At 36.6% G+C, this 21,447-nt stretch overlaps 1 protein-coding gene across 1 annotated transcript; it reads right to left on the reverse strand.

Annotated features, from left to right (window-relative positions):
* Positions 1-1,034: 1,034 nt before the first annotated feature.
* Positions 1,035-20,792, reverse strand: SERPINI2 (serpin family I member 2). Its single transcript, XM_084768602.1, has 8 exons — positions 20,539-20,792; positions 18,719-18,949; positions 16,638-16,832; positions 16,369-16,561; positions 11,866-11,963; positions 8,216-8,302; positions 5,085-5,174; positions 1,035-1,169 (listed from the first exon to the last, which is right to left on the reverse strand). Exons 1-8 carry the CDS (start codon positions 20,783-20,785, stop codon positions 1,093-1,095), a joined length of 1,218 nt encoding a protein of 405 aa, XP_084624728.1. The 5' UTR covers positions 20,786-20,792; the 3' UTR covers positions 1,035-1,092.
* Positions 20,793-21,447: the final 655 nt, after the last annotated feature.

Consider the following 21,447-nt stretch of genomic DNA (forward strand, 5'->3'; position numbering starts at 1 on the left):
TGTCTATCTGTCTTTGTCTCTGTCTCTGTCTGTCTGTCTTTCTGTCTGTCTGTCTGTCTCTCTCTCTCTCTCTCTCTCTCTCTCTCCCTCCCTCCCTCCCTGTCTCTGTCTGTCTGTCTGTGTCTCTGTGTGTGTGTGTGTGTGTGTGTGTGTGTGTGTGTGTTTGTTTCTTTCCTCCTTCCTATTGTCATTCCTCAAGAATCCAAGTAAAAGACAGTACAGCCAATACAAGCACTTGCTGCTCTTCCAGGTAACCCAAGTTCATCAACGATATCAGAGAACTATAAATGCACGTGATTCCACTTCCAGGGAATGCAATTCACACACTTCTCCCCCCTCTCTTATACATACACACACACACACACACACACACACACACACACACACACACACACACACACTCACACTAGAGAGAAATCCACCAAGTGAATTCTTTCTTGACTTTATTCTTCTAAAGTCTAGATAAAACTACCATGAGTGAGAATCCAACAGTTCAGTCTTAACATTAAGTATATTACATATATTTTTATATGTATATGTGCGTATATGCATGTTTGTGTGTGAGAGAATGTACATGCCTATGTATGCACGTATATGTGTGTAAGGGTGTACATGTCTGTGTATGCCTCCATTTGGACAAAAACACTCGGAGCGAGAGAAGCACCTTGTGTGATATTCTACAGACACTATCCACCTTTTTTATTATTTTTGAGACAAGGTCTCTCACTAGCTTAGAGCTCCATGATGGGTTAATATGGCTCCTCATTGAATGTCAAGGAAAAGCTTGACTCTATCTCCCCAATGCTACAAGCACACCGGCACATTGGTTGCTTTTTACCTGGGTTCTGGGGATTGAACTTAGACATTCATGCCTGCCAAGCAAACACTTTACCAACTGAACTATCATCCTGTACTGAACAAAATCGACATCAGATTATGGTAGAACTTTCGAACAATTTGGGATTTATGTGTTTCATATATAAGTCCTTAGGAAAGCATAAAAAGAAAAAGATTTATATCTTTCATTACTTGTTTTATTGGCACAGTTTTAATCAGAAAATGGTAGGAAATTCTCAAGCCCATGATTTTTATTCACAGTGAATCTAAATCTCTCCCTTTCGTTGTTTGGATGTCAGGATCTGTCACTCTTCCCATAAACAAAATTGACTCTGAAAAAAGAAAAAATATTTTAGTAATTTCTCGAAGAAAACACAATAATTATTTTCTTCATGATTTAACAATCCTTTACTTATTCTTCTCTTCAGGTAAAGTCTGATACCAAGACCTTCTTCCTTGTCTAAAACACTGAGACAAGTATTCATCATTTTGGTAGTTTGAGAAGTATATAAAACCCTACAACAGTCTGTCATGGAAAATGCATTATACTTGTTTTTCCATGAGAGAGTTTTTCTAAATATAGAGCCCAGCCAGGCAATCACAGCATAATAAAATGGTGATGAGCACAGTGCAGCTTCAAGTCTGAAGACTTGGCAGTCATCTCTTTTTATGCACAGAATATGAGCCTCAGGGTTAAAATTACAGTTTTCCAGGCCTTCTTTAGCATGGAATCAAAGCATGCCTCACTACTGGAGACAATATTTTCATATTGCTAGTACTTTCAAGTGCTCACCAAAGTGATATAATATTGAATGCAAATGCAAACACCTGTTTCTAGCCATTCCATGATTGGCAGTGACATGGAACAAAGAACAAGAGGACAGAACAGGAATTAATGATGCATCAAAGCTATTCTCCTTGGATTTCACTTGGGAAAGGGCAATGGCAAAGTCGGCCATAAACTTCTTATTTGCAGATGAAGTGAAGGTTAATTGTAAAAGTGGTAAAATAAATTTTGTTTAAGGTAAAGCTAATTAAAGCAGGTAGATATATTAGAAATAAGAGCAGGAAAGTCCTATCCTTACTTAAGTCCTTACCATGTAATCAAGAGACAGACACATGAATTTGAAGAGACTGCAGAGGGAAGGGTATATGGGAGGGATTCCAGGGAAGAAAGAGAAGGAATAAATAGCAATTATAATCTCAAAAAAGAGATAGAGATATAGCCTTAAGAGAGTCAATAATAGACAGAGATAAAATATCTAGCTGATGTTTTCCTTTAATTTTCTTCAAATTTATATGAAGAAAAAGGAAAAAAAAGAAATACCCAGTTTTCTCAAAGATTAGGGTGTGCCTTTCCTAGAATGGCTAATTCATTTACCCACAAAGGAAACATCAGTAACTTGGGTCTTCATAATGTTGAGCATAAAATATTTCTCAAAAATTGAGAGGGATTCAAGTTATTTTTTTTATGGTAAAAGCATCACTTAAAATGCAAATGCTGCAGTGTACAACATTTCACAAACACCACTGGTCCCAGTGTTTTCCATGTGCTTAGTTCACTACAGAGAACCATACTTTGAATGAAGTCTTTCCACAGTCACCACTCTGGTCACAAAGTTCTGAGAGTTAGTAAATTGTCCCTTAAAAAAGACCAGCTGATGTCATGAGTAGGAAGAAGAGTCAATACTGTTTATGTTTCCTCTCCTTCTTATGTGTGTGTGTCCACTACATTTAACTAAAGTATTTATTCTGGCTATCCATCAGATGGAAGCAAGTCATAACGCCTGGTTTTAGAATCCAGAGCATTACCAAAGCATATGGCTAGATTCCAATATTTATTCATAAACACTATTCAAGCTATGTCTTCCTTTAGCTCAAGCTCATTATCGACATGCAATAATTTTTGTGTGGGGAGCACTGTCACTTGAAAACTGTGACTCACACCTTCCTCAGAAATGGCACATTTAATGTAGCATCTTCGATGATTTGCATTTGGAAGTCTGTAGAGCTGGACTACTCCCTGAGCTTAGGAAAACAAGTGAGTTATTTATCTCCTGTAACTTCAACAGCTGCAGAGAAATACGCTGCAGTATACGACTCCTTTAGAATTAAAATCCAAATGACATACAGAGTTTTTTTTTTTTACAAGAAGATTATTTGATAAAAATAAAAATTTAAATCAAGATAAAAATGGGTAAAAGAGGGAAGGAGGATGGGAATGGGAAGATACAAGTCAGGGGCTAACAATCTAGATGTAATCTGCATAAATTATAATAAAAGTAAAAAAATAAAAATGGTTGTACAACCTTAAAGTCATCTATCTCTATACTTCAAAATTGCCAACAATATAGTTTCTATAAAGCTTAAGGCCATATCATTGTCTGTCAAGAAAACATGTCATTCTTATTGCTTTGTAGAGTTCATTTATGGGAGAGAAAAATACATCACAAAAGCTATACTGCTTTAAGATAATAGCCCTTCAATTTTTTTTTTAAATTAAAATTTTTCCTTTATACTCATTAGTGTTTGCCTGCATGTATGTCTGTGGGGCGGGGTATGTGAGTGTGTGACAGCCTGGAATTGGACTTAAAAATAATTATAAGCCACCATGTATATTCCAGGAAGTGTATGCAGTTCCTCTACAAGACCATCAACTGACGATTAAGCTAAGAAATCTCTCCAGCCCTATTCTAAACTTTATATCACAATGCACACTTCCTATCAAATGAGGGGGCATTTATATTAAGCAACACCTTAAAGAAGTAACTCTAGATTATAAAGCTTCATTATGATAATGTTCATAGAAATTGTCACTGAGGTTAAATATCACAAAGGAAAAAAGCAGATGGAATATTTTAGATTTGAAATTTTTACTGCTGTAATACAGGATGAAATTACATAGTCTTAGAACAAATCATCAATTTAGGAAATAGAATCAAATGTAATGATTCCAAATGATCCTAAATATGTCATTTACTTATGTATTGATGCCCAGTGTGGACTCATTTCTTTCTATTCTCCACACTTACTAATTATATACATTAATTATAAAAAATAAAGATTGTTCAATGGTTGGAGATGCATGAATACAGCATACTTGGATATATATTAATACTGACATATCCACTACTGGGATTGGGTGAAATTGTTTTATTACAATCAGTTATTTTAAAGCCGTTTTAATACTCTAAGGATACATTTCTTTGAAAAGCTCCACTGGCATTAGCATAATAGAGTTAGAGAAAAGGCTAGTGTATCCCTTAGTATTCCAGAATCAAAACCTCTAGTTAATCTAACAAATTCTTATTCTCAGATTAATTATGCCTCTTTTCCTTATGAGCCAGTTTACAGAATCTTTTCAGTTATTTGTCCTTCATTTGGAACTATTTATGTTTATTGGCTCATTTTTAAGGAAAACCTACTGTGTACTAGGCAGAATGTGATAAGCTTCACGTATTCCTTTATCTTACTATTTTCAATATTCATATTTTTAGACATGAAATAGGAAAATGTAACTTAAGATAGATGAACAAATGAGTTGACTTGTTAATTGAGCTATGATATTAGTGGAGGTCTGATCCTATGACCTCATTTTCAATGTATAGAGCTCTAGGCTAAATGGAATACTATCTGCTCTCCTGTGTCTTGTGATTCTCATAGGATGTTGTTGTTGCAGTCCTGAGGATTTCCTAATGATGATTTCCCCAGTGCTTTCACACTCTGGCAGATCTTTTCATAAAAGCATGTGTTGACAACCTAGATTTCTATATTCTGACATTGTGCCAAATGGCCATCTATACCATCACTACTTCTGTATCCCTTTTTGTACATCACTGAATCCTCTTTTTAGAGGTTTGAAGTGATGGTTGGGCCCACCCTTCTTCTCAGAGCCTCTAAGAGTTATTCTCCGTACAAGCCCACAATTCCCAATTTCCATTGTGGCATCAAAACACATTAACCTCACTTGTCCCTTTACCAATTTTTAATTGTATGGTGCTAGGCAAGCTAACTTTTATGTCTCTGAGCATCTAAATCCTTATTAATCAAATATCTAACCACTGGGGGGATATTAGATTAATGGAGCAGCTGTGCCCCAATTCAGGCTCTCATCATACTTATAATGCCACACATGTAAAAGATGCACTTAGTAAATCACATTGAAAGAAAATATGATTTCAGATATGTATATAAAACTGACAGCTTAATTTAAACACTACCTGTGAAGAAATGTCAAAATGACATACCTGTTTGGATGTGTTTCATAATAAACAGAAATGGATGATTTGCTAGAAACTGAGTTTGAGTTAAACTCATGATCGCAGGGATGTTTATGCCTATAGAAAAAAGACAACACTCATTTACATATTTATATTTAAGATATCCATAAAGAAAATACATTACAATAGGTTGCATAGACAAAAAGTTTTTGCATAAATATATCCTAAATACAGAGAAATTCATAATTATTTTTAAATAGCCATGCACAGGATTAAATTCATTCTGAATTCACATTTATGTTCAGTGAAGAAGAACACCAAATACTAGATTCAATTTAGTGGAAGCAATGAAAAATGTAATATTCTCAAAAGTAATTTTCTGTCCACTATTTACATTACATGATCTATCCTTAAAATGCTTCCCCTTTTAATTCCTTTCCAGACATGTTTGCACTTTATTGTTGTACTTCAGACAGTGAGAATCTCATCTGAGTTAAAACTACTTATTTTGTACTTATATTGCCAGAATTACTGTGATCTCAGAGATTTTAGTAACTTACAGTTACTTATTATGATAAGTCAAATTATTTCAGCTTACATGGCATTTGTCAATAATGTGGGACATTTCAGTGGTCAGACATTTGTCTTCCTAGATTAAACATTTTTACACCAATCTGAAGTTCTCTTCAACTCAGGTCTGACTCATTGCTGGAGTGAGCCCTGAGAAAGGCAATTTCTGAGTTTCTCCCACGGGATGCCCTTGGTGCCAGTCTCTGAAACACATTTTTTCATCTCAATAGCATCTTAGTCCCAATAGCCCTGTAAATTTTTATCCAGACCCAAGGATAAATAAAATCAACATATATAGTCAAAATTGTAAAACAGTGAAAGATAATCTTACTAAAATTGCGTAAATGACACTCTTCTATAAAGAATAGCCGTGGCAATGCTACCCAAATTACCAGCAGATATAAGCCTCACATCTGAATTAAATTACTGAGATAAATCAGAAAAGTAAAGTCAATTTTACTTCCAATCTCATTTTCAGTGAATACTTTGTCTGTTCCTCCTTGTTCTTGAACAAGCCCCGAGCAGGGTTTTTAAAGTCAGAGTCTCAGGCTATTCTGGGACATGATTCATCTGCAGACTCCTATTACCATGTCCTAATGAGTGTATAATCCTGTTCCTGGAGAAGTCTAGCTTTACAATGAGAGGCCGTGTGCAATAGCAACATGGCTTCGAGCTTAAAACCAAGGGAACCTGATATCAGTCTAAATTCTGTCAGTTAACAGCATGACCCCAGGCAAGAGACTTCACATCTCTCAAGTTTTTCCTTCAGTAATACAATTAAAAGATTGCTCAGTAACTGATGAGAACCCATTCGGTATTGTGTGAAAGCAGATGAAATTCTGTGTTCATGATCCTTTAACCTCATCTAAATATGTAGCTCTGGATTCTCTAAGGATTGGCAGAGTTTGCTCCCTGCAATCTGTTTATTGAGCATAGGGATGAAACAATGGTAAAGATAGCCCAGGGTGTACCACCTAGATGTCAAAATTTATGGCACAATGCAGCACTATGAATTAATAAATAAATCAGCAAGTAGATATAATTTGGGAGTTATTTATAAATAATACCCTTTAAATGATGCACATTTTAAAGCATTAATTAAAATCCAAGTAGTATGGAAAAATCAAAACAGATTTATGAAGAAGATGCTAGTCATTTTTATTTTTTATTTCTGTTTGATTTGAAGCCTTTCCGTCAATTGTCTTTTTGAGTGTCATTTACACACAGCACAGATCCTATTCAAAATACCATTTATTCAATAAATTACAGTGGAGAGATTATTCTTAAGCTTGAATGTACTCACAAGACAAATAGTGAATTCGGTATAGTAGGATCTTACTGAGTAGGGCCTGACTGAGACTTGAAATTGTGGATTTGTGGTAAGTTTCTATGTAAAGCTCTTGCTGCTCTTTTATGCACTGCATGTGCTGTAGTAAGGGCAGGCTGTGAGCCTAAATTCAGTGCTTGTTCTATGCAGATGTGTACTGGAATTGTGCAGTAAAATTTACGAAAATCTTAGTGTTTGTATCTCATTTACAGAAACACAGATTCAATTGTTTTAAAGCACTGTCTGGGCATAGATTTGTTGTTTTTTTTTTTTTTAAAGTCCTCAACAGCTCCTGCCTCACAAATATGTCTGTCAGCTATATTAGGCCAGAAGGGTGAAAGTGATGTTCCAACATTATAGAGAGTTTTAGGTGACTGTCCAGGCAGAAAACTGTCTCTGACATCTTCTCATCTGGGAAGCTGCTAACCTGCACTCCTTTATATTCAGGTAATTAATTTCATTCCTTCTCAAGTCTCTGATGGCAATGAAGACCAGATAGTTCAGTTTTACAATTAAGCTTAGTTGTTTATAGGTTAAGATCTGTTTAGGTCTAGATAGATATTTTAAGTTGATAGTGATGAGATGTGATAGATATTGATTTACATTCAGAATTTTAGAGGCACCAAGATCTGAAAGATGTTTTCTTCAAGGCTGCCGAATACAAATAGCCAAAACACTATGAATGTAACATTTATATAATTTCTGAATCTTTTTCGTGGTTTTTCTTGCTGTAGGTAGTTTATTGTATATATGTGTAGTAATATAAATGTATATGTGAAAAAATATTTAATAAGAAAAATATTCCCAAGTGGGTGGCTCTAATATTTGGCTAAGTTTCTGAACCCCTACCTCTGAGATAATAAGAAGCACCAAATTGGAAAGGTGCTCATTAAGTCAGTATAGTGATTAATAATATTAAAGAGGACAGAGATACCGATCACTCTTAACAAGGAAGATAGCATCGTTGAGCCTGACATCTGCCATTAGATCCTGTGGACTCGTTAATAGTTATTCCAATTTGTGGATGAAAAAATATCAATAGATGAAGCTTGGCTGCTAAACAAATCCTTTCCTTTTGCATTATGCTTAAAAGAAGAGATGCATGGATAACATACACACACGTGCCCGTCTTCCTCCTTTCTCTACACAGAACAAGAGAAAGGAGAGCCGGGAAGGTAGAAGAACTCCCCAAAGCCTCCACCATGCCCAACACCTTCTTTCCTCTCATACCCCTTGTTTCTAAAATATTCATTTCTTTTACCTGTGGATGTTGCAGCTTCACTTCCATCTTCATTTACCTCAAAGAAAACTTTCTGCATGACTCTGGAGACGTATACTTCAGATGAATCTGATGAAAACATGAAGGATTATTTGACGGTTAAAATCAAAGCCTTTGCTATGAGGTCCTCAAATAATTATGCGTTCCAATATACAGGGACAGTCACTGAACGAATGAACTCTCCCAATTTAGACACTTCTCTGGAGATAAAGATGTTTAGGTTAACTATAAAATTCATGAAATAGATATACAGATAGGACAAATTTGCCCAGACAAAAACAATGAAGGCACAAAGGTGTAACCCTCAAATCAGACAGCCTACTATAAGGAAGATTTGAATGGACATGAGCATTTCCCTCTTCACCATGGTCTACAGAAAGAGTGAAATATCAACCTCAAAGCCAACTTGTCTTTTAAATTATATATTCAGCTCTGATCTAATGTTAAAACAAAATTAACTTCGCTTCAAGACTAGTTAGGTCATAAAATTCTAAAAAGCTCTTGTGTCATCTGTCAGAAAAGTCAATTCAGAGGTGTGTGTTTTAAAACCCTGATAAATGTTTTAGTGTAGGACAGTGTCTGGCAGCATTTGCTTTGTCATGCATGAGTGCTGAGAGGTCCCTCTTGCCCTTGGTGTAACTGATATGAAATGTTTCTGGAACAGTGGCCTGCAAGGATAATCTTGAAAAGTAAAATCATGAGCTATATATCATATTAAGTCAGCTTTTCAGACCAGATACATCCAGATCTTTATTTATATCTATGTCTATGTCAGTTATTATTCATCGTCATGCATGCCTTAGATGCATGCCTTAGAAACTGCCTGGTGCAGAGGCAGTTTGCTACAGCCACCACTCAAGAAAGCCAATGACTAGCATTTTGTATTTAGGGTGAGTCATCTAAACAAATTCTCCAGTACCTCCCTAAAGTAAGACAGGATTCACCAGTATTGTACACAGTTAACAACTTAATAGCCTCTGCAGGTTAAGAAGTGGTGAAAATGTTCACACAAATTAGCAACAGAAATATTCTAAATGGCTCCTAGGTCATTAGGCTGAGCTTCTTGGAGATTATGTATATATACAAACCACTTTCTTTAAATCTCCATGAAAAGATAAGTCTATAATTTTTAAATTATGGTGTCTTTCTAGTTTTTCTATGTGTTCAAGCAAATTTTAAGTATTTAACATTTTCTCTCTCTCTCTCTCTCTCTCTCTCTCTCTCTCTCTCTCTCTCTCTCTCTCTCTCTCGCTTGTCGTGTGTGTGTGTGTGTGTGTGTGTGTGTGTGTGTGTGTGTATGTGTGTGTGTGTGTATGTGTGTGTGTGTGTGTGCATGTGTGTGTGTATGTGTGTGTGTATGTGTGTGTGTGTTTGTGTGTGTGTATGTGTGTGTGTGTGTGTGTATGTGTGTGTGTGTATGTGTGTGTATGTGTGTGTGTGTGTGTGTGTGAATGCAGGTGCTGATGGGTAGAAGCCAGAAGAGGGTGTCAGATCCCCTGAAACTGGAGTTACAGACCATTTTATGTCAGTTGCCTAATCTGGGTGCTGGTAAGCATACTCAGGTCTTCTGCAAAAGCAACAAGCAACCTTAACTACTAAGTCATCTCTCCTTATGTGAATCCATAGGTGAATAGGTGGTCTATATAAATTTTCCTATTTTACGAAGGTCATTAGGGCATATTTTCTCACTTAGGTTAGAAACCTGAGGATCCTAAAAATTAAGGCATTGCTGAACATGCATAGTAACAGATAGCATAGTAAAAAGTCAAAATTGAATACAAAGTATAAAATATTATACTCAAAAATATTGAATTATGTCAGCATAAAATATCTATTTCTTGTAGATGTTCCATATCACTGATGTTAGACTAGCTTAAATTACATTTTGGTAAAATTTTATTGTCCAAAAATAAGCAAGCATAGCAAGTGTTACGACGTGGATAAATAGCCTTTCAAAAGGCTCATGTGTTGGAAGCTATGTTCTAAGCTGGTGATAGGACATCGCTGATCCTGGAAGAAGTTAGTCATTATGTTTTTAGAGCATCCTATGAGTACTTCTTCCTGTCTCCCCTTCTCTGCTTCTTACCTTCAAGGAGATACATGAGCTCATCTACCACATGTTCCTTCAGCCATGTAGAAAGCCACACCACAATAGACTAGATCCTCTGGTACCAAGAGATAAAACAAACTTTCGTGTTTTGTTTGTTTATACAAGTATTTTTTTTTCACTGCCCTGAAAAGTAGTAAATATAGCATGGAATTGCTTATGGTGATAATACCAGCTTTAGTGTTAGAATTGGCTGATTTATTTCAGTCAGTGAGGCAGGAACCAAATGTTAAAATAATTTAAATAGCTAGGCCAATGAGGGATAAAAGCAAAAAAAATTAGATATTTATTTTCTCGTTGGAGTTACTCTTGGGTACAAATTATTTCATGAGGCATTTTGTATGTGTTTTCATAAACCATCTTGTAAAGAGCTAATGGAAGTTACAAACTGCTAGAGTTTAAACAGTGAGTGGCCATTTACATGCTTAAGGTATACTGAGTGAGATTCCTAAGACCAGGAAGGAGTTTAAGGAGAAGAAGTGCTTGAAAAGTGCTTGGTTATTATGGGTTGTGGAGGTGGTTATGGTCCGGGGCACCTTAAAAATAGCATCTTACTGGAGTGTTTAATGTTGACTGTTACTGCTAGTGTTACAGCGAATGGCAAGAAGTCAGATCCAGTTGTCTCTGTGGAAACACATAGCTATTTCATGTGTGACGATGATAAAGACCTGGTATGGCACCTATGTATATATTCCACTTCCTTTACTCGGAGTCGTTCTCCAGTCCATAAATGACTGGTGAGCAAATAAACTCGTGACTATTTTTTTTCAAGTCTATATATTCACATAACCGTCCGAATGGCTTCCCACTGTAATGCTATATAGCTGGCGATACAAAGTAGACTGGCAAGCTTACATCATCAGGGCGCTGTACATAACACAGAAGGCTGAGGGTTTTGAGGCGTAGGTGCTGTGCAGAGCACTCCTTAGTTCTATTCATCCGGTTAGTTAGTTTTCAGTTGCCAACTTTTGCCAAGGGCAGAAGAACTAAATGAATGTCTGGCACAGTTACGGAGGTAAGGGATGCTACAAGACACAACTCGCTAGACGTATGTTAGCCTGAACTATCCGTCTCCATTTTCTGTCTTCCCGAAGGCCTTTGCGGGCAGCTTCGTGTGCTTTAGGACTTCCAAACTACATGTGAAAACTGGTTGTCCGTTTGAGTTTTATTTGTCCTGCTTAAATGACGGATGCCGTGTTATAATTCCCATTATGAGTAAGGAACCACAAACAGGGCAGAATAAAAGCCCATAAAAATCCTTCTACTTACATAGTTTTATTACAAGTATGGTGAGAATGTTTAACTTTAGGAAATGCTGTCTGATTTTCATTGAGGACAATTTATTACATGGGATACAGTGCATATCAATAGGATGCTCAGCTTTAGTATGACATTTGTTTACTACTACATGTTTGCTGGGACTGAGTGGTTTTTTTCTTTTTTCATTTTAACATCAGTCTGCTAATATAATTCCAGGAAAACAAATCAACATGACAATATAAAAATTAACTCAGCAGGAGCATACCTGTTATTCCAGAAAGGTCACAGCCTCCACTAAATATCTCAGTTACATTTAGAGAAAATAATGCTTCCTTGAAGTCCAATTTTTGTTCTATTTTAAATCTGTTTCAAAAAGATGAGGAAAAAAATGATTTAAAATACTGTGCACATTTTCTAGGAAATTTTTTTTATGACATGGGTGACTTGGCAAAGCTTATATTGTGAGTCTTTGGCTTTCATCAGCTCAGTTTCAGTTTCTTATATCTCACATGATTTTTATCCAGTTCCATTAATTGGTTCCACATCGCTAATATCTCACTTCCTCGACATATTGTTTGTGGGGATGAAGAACAGAATGATTTTGAAGTAACAGTTACCCAACAAAGCAGCTCTATCTCAATGTCCTTGTTTAGCATCTTTGAAAGGAGTATGAAGCTTTCTTCTAGAAATTTTCTGTGCTCAAGATGTTCTTTTAAAAAGATGTGCCATATCAGATGCTCACAGCACTAAGTGCAAAAGTTAGCAGTCAACAATCCTGGAGGAAGGTTGTTGGCTATGATGCTCAAAGAGACATTTATCACTCAGCATCCTTTCCATTTGTTCTCACATTTGCTGTGACTCCCTTCATTTTATGGGTACTCCTAATAGCTTAGTGTGGAAACTTCATGTGGATAAAACATTAGAAGGGATGTTTACATGGAGTAAAGTGGATAAGATTTATCAGGTCAGGAGAGAGAGCTGAACAGTGCTTTTAATACCAGGCCATAAGTTAAGACTCCGGCATACAGCCTACCTGTGTTCCTCATTTATGAAGAAGAAACTAACCAAAGGATCTCAGAGATTCTTCCATGACTCCAAGATAAATGCAAGCACTGACTCTCATGATATTAAACATAGAGAGCTAGTACATTTCTATTTCATTATTTCATAGATGCTTAGAGAATCTTTTTCTTTTAATTTTTAAGAGATTTTTTCTTTTTTCTTTTTTTTTAAATTTATTCTTGTTACATCTCAATGGTTATTCCATCCCTTGTATCCTTCCATTCTTCCCTCCCTCCCATTTTCCCCTTATTCCCCTCCCCCATGACTGTTCCTGAGGGGGATTACCTTCCCCTGTATATGATCATAGGGTATCAAGTCTCTTCTTGGTAACCTGCTGTCCTTCCTCTGAGTGGCACCAGATCTCCCCCTCCAGGGGACATGGTCAAATGTGGGGCACCAGAAAGAGAAATTAACGTGGTATCCTTAAATGGGGAAATAGATTTTCCTACATCAGTGACATTTCCCAGAAACTCCCATCTCAAGAGCTGGCTCTAACACCTAAGCTAAAGTAACTGGCTACAAATTTGATGGAAAATCAGTCTAATTCAATCACAAATTTAATTGACGTGTATTGATTAAATTTCTTTGCTATAATTCTTCAAAGTAATGAATATCCTATGGGAGTAAGCTAAGATCATTTTCATATAAAAATAGAATGTATTATGGACTATTCTAGACACTCCAAGTCCTGGATAACTGGGGTAGTGGAGAACACTAAGGCAAAAGTTCATCGCTAATGAAAACAGCCTGTTTTATGCTACAATTTCCAACTCCTTACTAATTTCTTACCGGAAAAAATTAAATAAGATTTTTTAAAAAGTATTCTCTGTTTTTATTATACTCTTTAAACTGATTAGTAATAAAGTTGGAAACTATATGTCCTAATATACCTACTATTTTTAGATTAATAGCCCAGCAATTTCAGGATAATGACAAGAATACTGAAGCCTTATTACAATGTCTAATAATGTGTAATTATCACTACAAAGTCATTTAAATAATAGTCCTGCTCATAGAATAGTCCAGTGAAACCTACAGCATTAGAAATGCATTCAGCCATTTGATAAAAGCATAATCTAAGGCCAATACCTAATTACCCATAATTATCGCAGCCATGAATAGGGGGAATGGAACGGCACTTCTGTGGTTAGGCACTTAATATAGATCACAGTTTTTAATGTTAAAAAATTCCTAGGAAGTTAGCATTGTCATTATCATTGACATAGAAGAAAGCAATTGTAAGGAAGTTGATTTCCAAGCTCAAGGTCAAAATAAGTGTGAGAACTATGATTTAAACTCAGGTCCATTTGCGTCAAAGGTTTTATGCTGACACTGTCTTCTATTCAAAATCTAATTCCAAACCCTGATCTTGATAAATATATACAGAGTAAGTTATTATTCATTACAGTCATGTTTTATTTCCCACCTACCCTAACATACACTAAATTTATCAGAAGACTAGCAAAAAGTAAAGGAATAAACAACAAAAAATACTGGTCAGATAAATAGTAAATTAAATAATCATGAAATAAACTATTTAGCATATGAAACCTTTTCTCTTTCCTTTTAATACGGAATTTGCTTCCATGCATAAGCATTGGGTTGAAGCAAGTTTCACATCATAAAAAGCTTCAAAAAATGGAGAAAAATCTGAATCTCTGTGATGAAATGGCCCCAGTCATGATTTCCAGTAACTACTGTGAATTTGGCTCATTAATTCCTTCTCCTATACACTGCATGTCCTCATTAAGTGGGGGAAACTTAAAGCCTCTTGATGTCTCCCTCTGAGTCCCTATCCTATTATCTGAAGTCCGATTGTGTAATAAGTAGGCTTTAGTTAACTCTGGATTATTTAAAGATGAAACACAGTGTTACTATCAAAATGTAAATGCAGAGGCTAGGATATGGCTCATGGAATAAAAGGCTTGCTTCACAAGCATTAGGACATAGGTTTGGATTCACAGGGCCCATGTCAAAGCAACCATGCAGGAGAATGTGTCTATAATCCCAGCACTCCTACGACAAAATAAGAGATAGAGACAGAAAGACAATGCTAGCTAGCTTAGCATACACATAGACAAATAACAAGCTTCTCAAGCAAGGTGCAAAGAGAGAAATGACCCCTGAACTTGTCTTCTAAGCTCTACACAAGCATGTACATACATCGGCACAGACACATCACTCAGCTACAGTGTATATGCACATATTGTATAGTGTAATACAGAAGTAAGGTTCTGTTTAGGTAAAATTTATCACATAGATACTAATTATCTATGTGAATTAAGTGTTCACTTTTTATCCCTACACATAAATACATTCTCATGATGCTTTTTATATATAGGACTCTGACACACTGTATAGGCTTGTGTTAGACTTTCCAACCTAATAAAATTTAATTTCTAATATATTTACAGCTTTTCATTTCATGTAGGCAAAATAATATAAAATTTTTCTAATATGCAAATGTAAGACAATGCCTAAAATTAGATGTCTAGCATATTACAGACTGTAGGTGCTAGCTCACGCCCTACTGCATTTAGCCTACTGTAGATTTTACAAGTTTGATTCCAATTCATTCTATGCCAAAGGGAAGAGGAAGTTTATCAACAGGAGCTACAATCCAATCACTCTCATTCCCTTCCTACTGTCTCTGTACATAAGCAGTCTCCTGGTTTCATGGCCTACAGGATGTGAAATAGCTGGTGTTGTGCAGGACCTGACTTATGCAGCTAACTCCAAGGCTTGCTAGACTCTACCAGAAGCTAGAAGGAGGCAAGTGCAGAGTCCAGACACAGCCTTCAGGTCCGTGTGGCTCCAACAACTTGAATTTATAAATTTAAACCCACAGCACAGGAGAATGAATTTCTGTTGTTTGAATCAACTAGCCTGTTCTTTGTTTCTTTTTCACAGTATCTCTGGAAATGTGATGACATTGATTAAACTGTTGTGGTTAGTTCCCTTACTAGTTTGCAAGTCATTATTACTCATTTTTATATAAAGGAAATGCAGCACTGACTGAGTAATGCATTTTAATCTTGTCACTGGACACAGTGTTATAATCCTGCAGTGCCAGCACAGCAGAGGCAGGGGGATCATGGGTTTGATGCAAGCCTGACCTACATAGTGGCATCAGAATAAGCAGGGAGTGCACATAGATCCTCCTCAGAGAAGGGGCAGAGATGGTTGAAACAAAGTCGTCAGTCAACACAAAAATGTTTACTGAGCCTAAATAACTTTCTTCCACTGCTCATATATAAAACACATTTTTTTTTAGTAAGAAAATGATTAACTTGGAGAAAATGTACTTTAGAACTTTGATTTCATGATTTTGGCTCTTTGGGGTAGGTATCAGATCTGGGAGAAGTGAGGGGAGAGCATATGCAAGGATGTTAAAGGGCAAGGATTAGATCTGGGAGGAGTAAGGGAAAATAGTGGACAGTGCTTACGTTCAAAAGATAGTATGACTACGAACTTCTCAATTTGTAAAATATTATATTGGATATATAAAAATGTTAACACTGGATAAAATATAAACTGTTACTTTGGTATACTATTGGCTCTGAAGGTTATTTTTCTCTCAGAAACATATTAGTGTGCATAACCGTTGCTTCCTAGGGTAATCTCTTGTAATTTCAGTGTAGTGATAAGTACCGAAAATGGACCAGAGGATTCCATTTCTAATTCAGCAGAAGAGAACATGACCCACCGAGGCAGGCTGACTTCCACTTCCTGCTCATGTAGCTCAGAGAACCATCTCCCGATGTGATGAGCAGTAACTTGTTTTTCCACTTCTTCAAGGCTTACGTCTTCTGCAGGAAGTATGATGACTAAACTAAATTCATCAGCCTTGTAAGGCAATTCTAAAACCTGGCACGTCATGAATGACTCAGAGAAATAACCTGGAACAAAGACAATTCATTAAATATATTTGTCAGTTATCAAATCCATTGTTTAAAATATAGTTTCTCATATTACCATATTTTGCTCTCAACAGAGCCTTCATCATTGGAACCTTGACTGTTGAGCCATCATTCTTATTAAAGTCTGTCAACTCTGTATCTTCTTTTCTGAATTTTTGCCTCCAGTCTCCCTTGGAATAAATGGCATTTACCAGGACCAAGCGAGTCAGGGGACCAAATTCTTCCTCTGAAAACATGTTTTTTATTTTTCCTATACAGAAGATGGAGAAGAAAGTAGGGAGAAAATTATGTAGCGATGCAATGGAACTGGCTAAAATAGACTAAAGGAAAAAACATCTTGCGCAGAGCTCTATTTGACAGGGTGTGTCACCTAGGTTTGGTAATTCTAAGAGCTGAAGGAAATATTGCTAAATACATCACTAAGAAATAGGCATAAACAGAAATACAAAGAAATAGAAAATGAGAGTGTTCTAGGAAAAAAATGGACAGAGCTAGTCAATGAACTCTCTGGTAGATCACCTCCATAAATTGTTGTTCACAAAGAAGAGATCCGATAAATACCTCCTTACATAATTATCAGTATTATTCAGATCAAAGGGCTAGGCTGCCCATCCAGACAACCAGGTTCAGTTGGTCAGTGGTACACCCAAACTTATTGCTCTCATAGCTGCAGCCAGTGACCAGTGGTTAGTCTGATTTTGGTCTTCAAAACAACTAATCTTTTTTCTTCTTTCTCTGTGATGTAAGCAATTCCATGTTCACAAATACATTAATTCTGTTCCTCATCACCACATCACAATCTCAATGGATACCTCTGTGTTTGAGCCTGCCCATGAATCCAAGTAGCAACTCACACAATTGCAAACTTCTGCAGCATAATCACAATCAAGGAACAGATATTATTAAGGATCAAGTATTTTTTGTTACATTACATCGTTATTAAAGTTTCTAACAACTAAAATATTTTAGTTGTGTCCTAATTTTAAAGAGAACCTAAGCTTACGGTATTCTGAGCTTTGAGCTCAAATCTAACCTGACCTTAACCTCCGTTTAATGACTTTGTAATGTGTGCTACATGGTGTCTAAAGGTTAGCTTGCTATATTTACGATAAGATTGTTGACAGTATTTTTAAATATTAACATAACCAGCTGAAATATTGACAGTATACTTGGGAAAGTGGCATTTGGAATTGACGTATCTAATACATTCCTGGACAAAGATAGGCTTCCTGTTTCCATGCCTGAAAAAAAAAAATCAATACTTGGACAGAAATTATTACTGAAATTCTCCAATTAAAGTGTCTATAAATGGATAATAGCCCAAAATCTCCTCTGAAAGACTTCACCCAGCAGGGAATCAGGATAGATACTGGGACTTGAAGTTGGACTCTGGGCAGAGCACTGAGAGACGTAGGGAAGAGTGGGGAGTGGGGTGGAAGGTCTAGAGGGAGCTGGAGCTCCACTGGGAAACCGTCAAGTCCTCAGGAGCTGGAGGGGATGGGATGGGGACCACAAACTGATGCACCGACCAAGGACAATGTGTGCGGAGAACCAAGACCTCCAGATGTAGCAGAAAGACATCTGACTCTCCACAGGGCAGTATTGGGGGGGGCTGTTGCTGAACCTCTGGCAGGCACTCTAGTGTCCACAACTTGATCGCTACCTCTAGGCAAGTTGGCCTTGCATGCCACAGTGGAAGGGGATGCAGGCTATCCTGATGAGACCTAATAGGCTGTGGCCAGACAGTGGATTACAAGAGATCCCCCTATCACAGGTCTAGGGGAGAGAAATAAGGAAGAAGACAAAGGGGGGTTAGGAACGTGAAGATAAGAACTAAGAACTAGAGGATACGAATCTGGGATGTAATGTGAGTAAATTATAATAAATAATTTATACGTTAAAAAAGAACAGGAATGTCTGGAAATTAGTGCATGAGCCAATATACTTTTCAAAGCAGTTCAGAGTTTCTCTGGGTTGTATAACTAGTGTTAATTTAAATAACAGTGAGATGAAATGAAGATGTGATCCCTTTGATCCACAGTAAAATGGAAAATATTCAGCCACTCTTTACTTTGGGATATTAAAAGCTATGAATCCAACAGGAAATAACAGTTTTATGACGATGGAAAACTTTACCATCTGTTTTGCTTTCTACCCAGGTGCTTATTGCCTGTGCACAAGTTTTTGCATCCAGAAAATCCACCAGTTGTGTAGCACTCTGAAAAAACTCCTTGTTGCCATGGAGATATGTTTGCTTCACAATGAATCCTTCTTGAAGATAGAGGGCACTGGCAAGATTAAATGTAAATTCCTGTTTCTTCTTTGAGATGGCTGAAAAAAGTGACTTCAGCACAGAAAATCCCTCTCCTACAAAATAATTATAACATACACTCAGGCACTGAACAACATAAAAACAACAGCTTCTTAACTTTGCCACATATTCTGATTCATATCACCAATTTGCAATGCTGAGACTTAACTAACAATGGGAAGTCATATAAAGATTTTGAAATTTTTTTTCCTCCTACAGAATATAGATTTTGCAGAAAAATCAATATTTATCCTGGACAAAAAAAATTGGCCATGTAAATTTAACTTTTTCAAAAACAAAATTATGAATTTATGCAGGCTAAAGAAAAGCCCCACTTTCTAATGACATTTAAATTACTTAAGAGCAGGAAGTTGTCATTTAAGACCACTTTCTTTGAAAGCAAAATGCTACTGAATATTCGTGGAAATGTGACACCAATGAACAGTTTTTCAATGTTACTTTTCTTTCAGATTCAAGAAATCAGTCCTCTTCACCAAGAACTGTACCTGTCCAGGATTTAAGGTTTACACGATTAGCCCCATAATCATCTCTACACTTATAAAAGAATCTTTCACAGTCATAGGGGAGGGGAGTAAGGGGAAAATGGGAGGGAGAGAAGAACGGGAGAATACAATGGATGGGATAACAATTGAGATGTAATATGAATAAATTAATAAAGTATATTTTTAAAAAGAATCAGAAGCTCCTGTTTATCCAGATTCAAGATTCTATGTATTTTGACTATCTGCAGTAACAATAAAAGTTTTTAATCATTCCAACTACAACTACTAGTTAGAATCAATTAAAATAATTACTACCAGCTTATTATTGGTGGTGAGTGATTCTTATCACAGTGCTACGCATGGCTCTAAGACTTTTCTACTCTGATGATTCCTTCCATAATTTCTTAGTCATTTGCTAATGTTACAAGACATCTAGCAAGAAGCCATTTTGGATAATAGGTTCTTTCTAGACTTCATTACATTTTCAGCAAAAGCTGAAATGGCACTTGTGTCACTTGAAAGTTGATAGTATTTGATTAATCTCCACTAAATAAAACAACCATAGTTCACCATTAAAACATACTCATGAAGTAGAATTTCCAAATAAGCTGGGGAAATGGCTCCGTTAGTAAAGTGGCTGCAGGGCAAGCAAAAGGACTTGAGTTCAATCAGCACATAAAAGCCAGGGAGGGCATTTCATGCTAGTGATCCCAACATGGGTAAGGGGAGGCAAAAGGGTACCTGAGGTTTGCTGCCCAGCCAATGCAGCCAAATTGATGAGCCTATGTTCAGTGAGAGAACCTGCCTTAAACAATAAGGTGGAGATTAACAGAGGAAGTTACCTGTCATAGACCTCTGACCTCCACAAGTACACACACAGCCATGCGCACACACAGAGAGAGGAACACACACACACACACACACACACACACACACACACACACACACCATAAAGCTACATATTTTAGGAGGAAATAATTAGAAGTGAATAAATTGCGTATATTCTAATTATCTGTTTGGTTATAATTTGGTACTGCCTCTGTTCGTTTCCACTCCTTCAAGTTCTACGAGCTGAGCTTCTACCCGATATCCTAAAACTAAAGGTGACAGTATCTCTAGGCAGTTACATGTAAGATGCTCACCTGTTGAGGTATTCTGCATCCTCAATGTCTGCAGAATCTGCTGTTGTGCTTTTCCTTTTGCACCTAATTGGACCATTCCAAGAAGCACAGTTGTTCCAAGAGGTGAAAATATAATGTTGTCCTTGTGGGATAAACAAACAGCCTTATAAAGATCCACTGCAAATTCAGCGCTTTGTTGAGCCACAGTTCTCGAAGCTTGACTTCCAGAAAAAAACAGCAGAAAACTCCACAATATGATCTTATCCATCTTGACTTCTGTGTATTAATTTTAAATTTATTGGTTTTTTTTAAAAACAGAATTCATATAGTAAGCTTGACATTAGAGTTCCCATCTGTTAGACTATCCTGCATATAAGTATATCTATACTTACATATACAGAATATTCTGTATAAGCTACTACCATAAGGAGCCCCTCTGTAGTGGTAGCTTTCTGAATAAGCATCATGTAATAGGAGAAGCCCACATGCCACTGGTAACAATAAGCTCCTTCAAAAGCTAGCACAGTATATAGTTTGAGTTTCCTAAAAACCAACAGTTATTCTTTGCTCTTAGAACACTGCCAGTGACAGTAACACTTCTAACCATCTTTATCATTCTTCCTTCTTCTTTTCTCCTGGCTTTGATGCCATGTCGTAACCCTGTAAGGGCAACCTGTGTTTGGGTTCCATCAAATGATTTATAGACCGAGAGCAGCATAGCAAGGATGTCAGCACATTCTAAGTCAGCAGGGCAGTCTGGCTACCCCAACAACAGCTTTTCTTATACTCTATGAATCTTATTTCTAAGAGCAAAATATCCCAACTCTCACTTCACGATTTTCCAAAGGAAATGAACAAAAGACTCAAAAAAAACCAAAACTACAGTCAAATATAAATGGTAAAATAAAAACAACAAACGAACTCTTCAAG

Source organism: Acomys minous (assembly GCF_964271855.1).
Source record: "Acomys minous genome assembly, chromosome: 19".
NCBI classification, from domain to species: Eukaryota; Metazoa; Chordata; class Mammalia; order Rodentia; family Muridae; genus Acomys; species Acomys minous.

What these genes read in the sequence shown, in the direction of transcription:
- SERPINI2 (XM_084768602.1), bottom strand. Translation starts at nt 20,785, where the DNA reads ATGGATAAGATCATATTGTGGAGTTTTCTGCTGTTTTTTTCTGGAAGT. An exon ending in TCTGTTGAGAGCAAAATATG is followed by an intron (nt 16,562 to 16,637) that starts GTAATATGAGAA and finishes TCTTTGTTCCAG; the next exon opens with GTTATTTCTCTGAGTCATTC. An exon ending in TATGAAACACATCCAAACAG is followed by an intron (nt 1,170 to 5,084) that starts GTATGTCATTTT and finishes TTCTTTTTTCAG; the next exon opens with AGTCAATTTTGTTTATGGGA.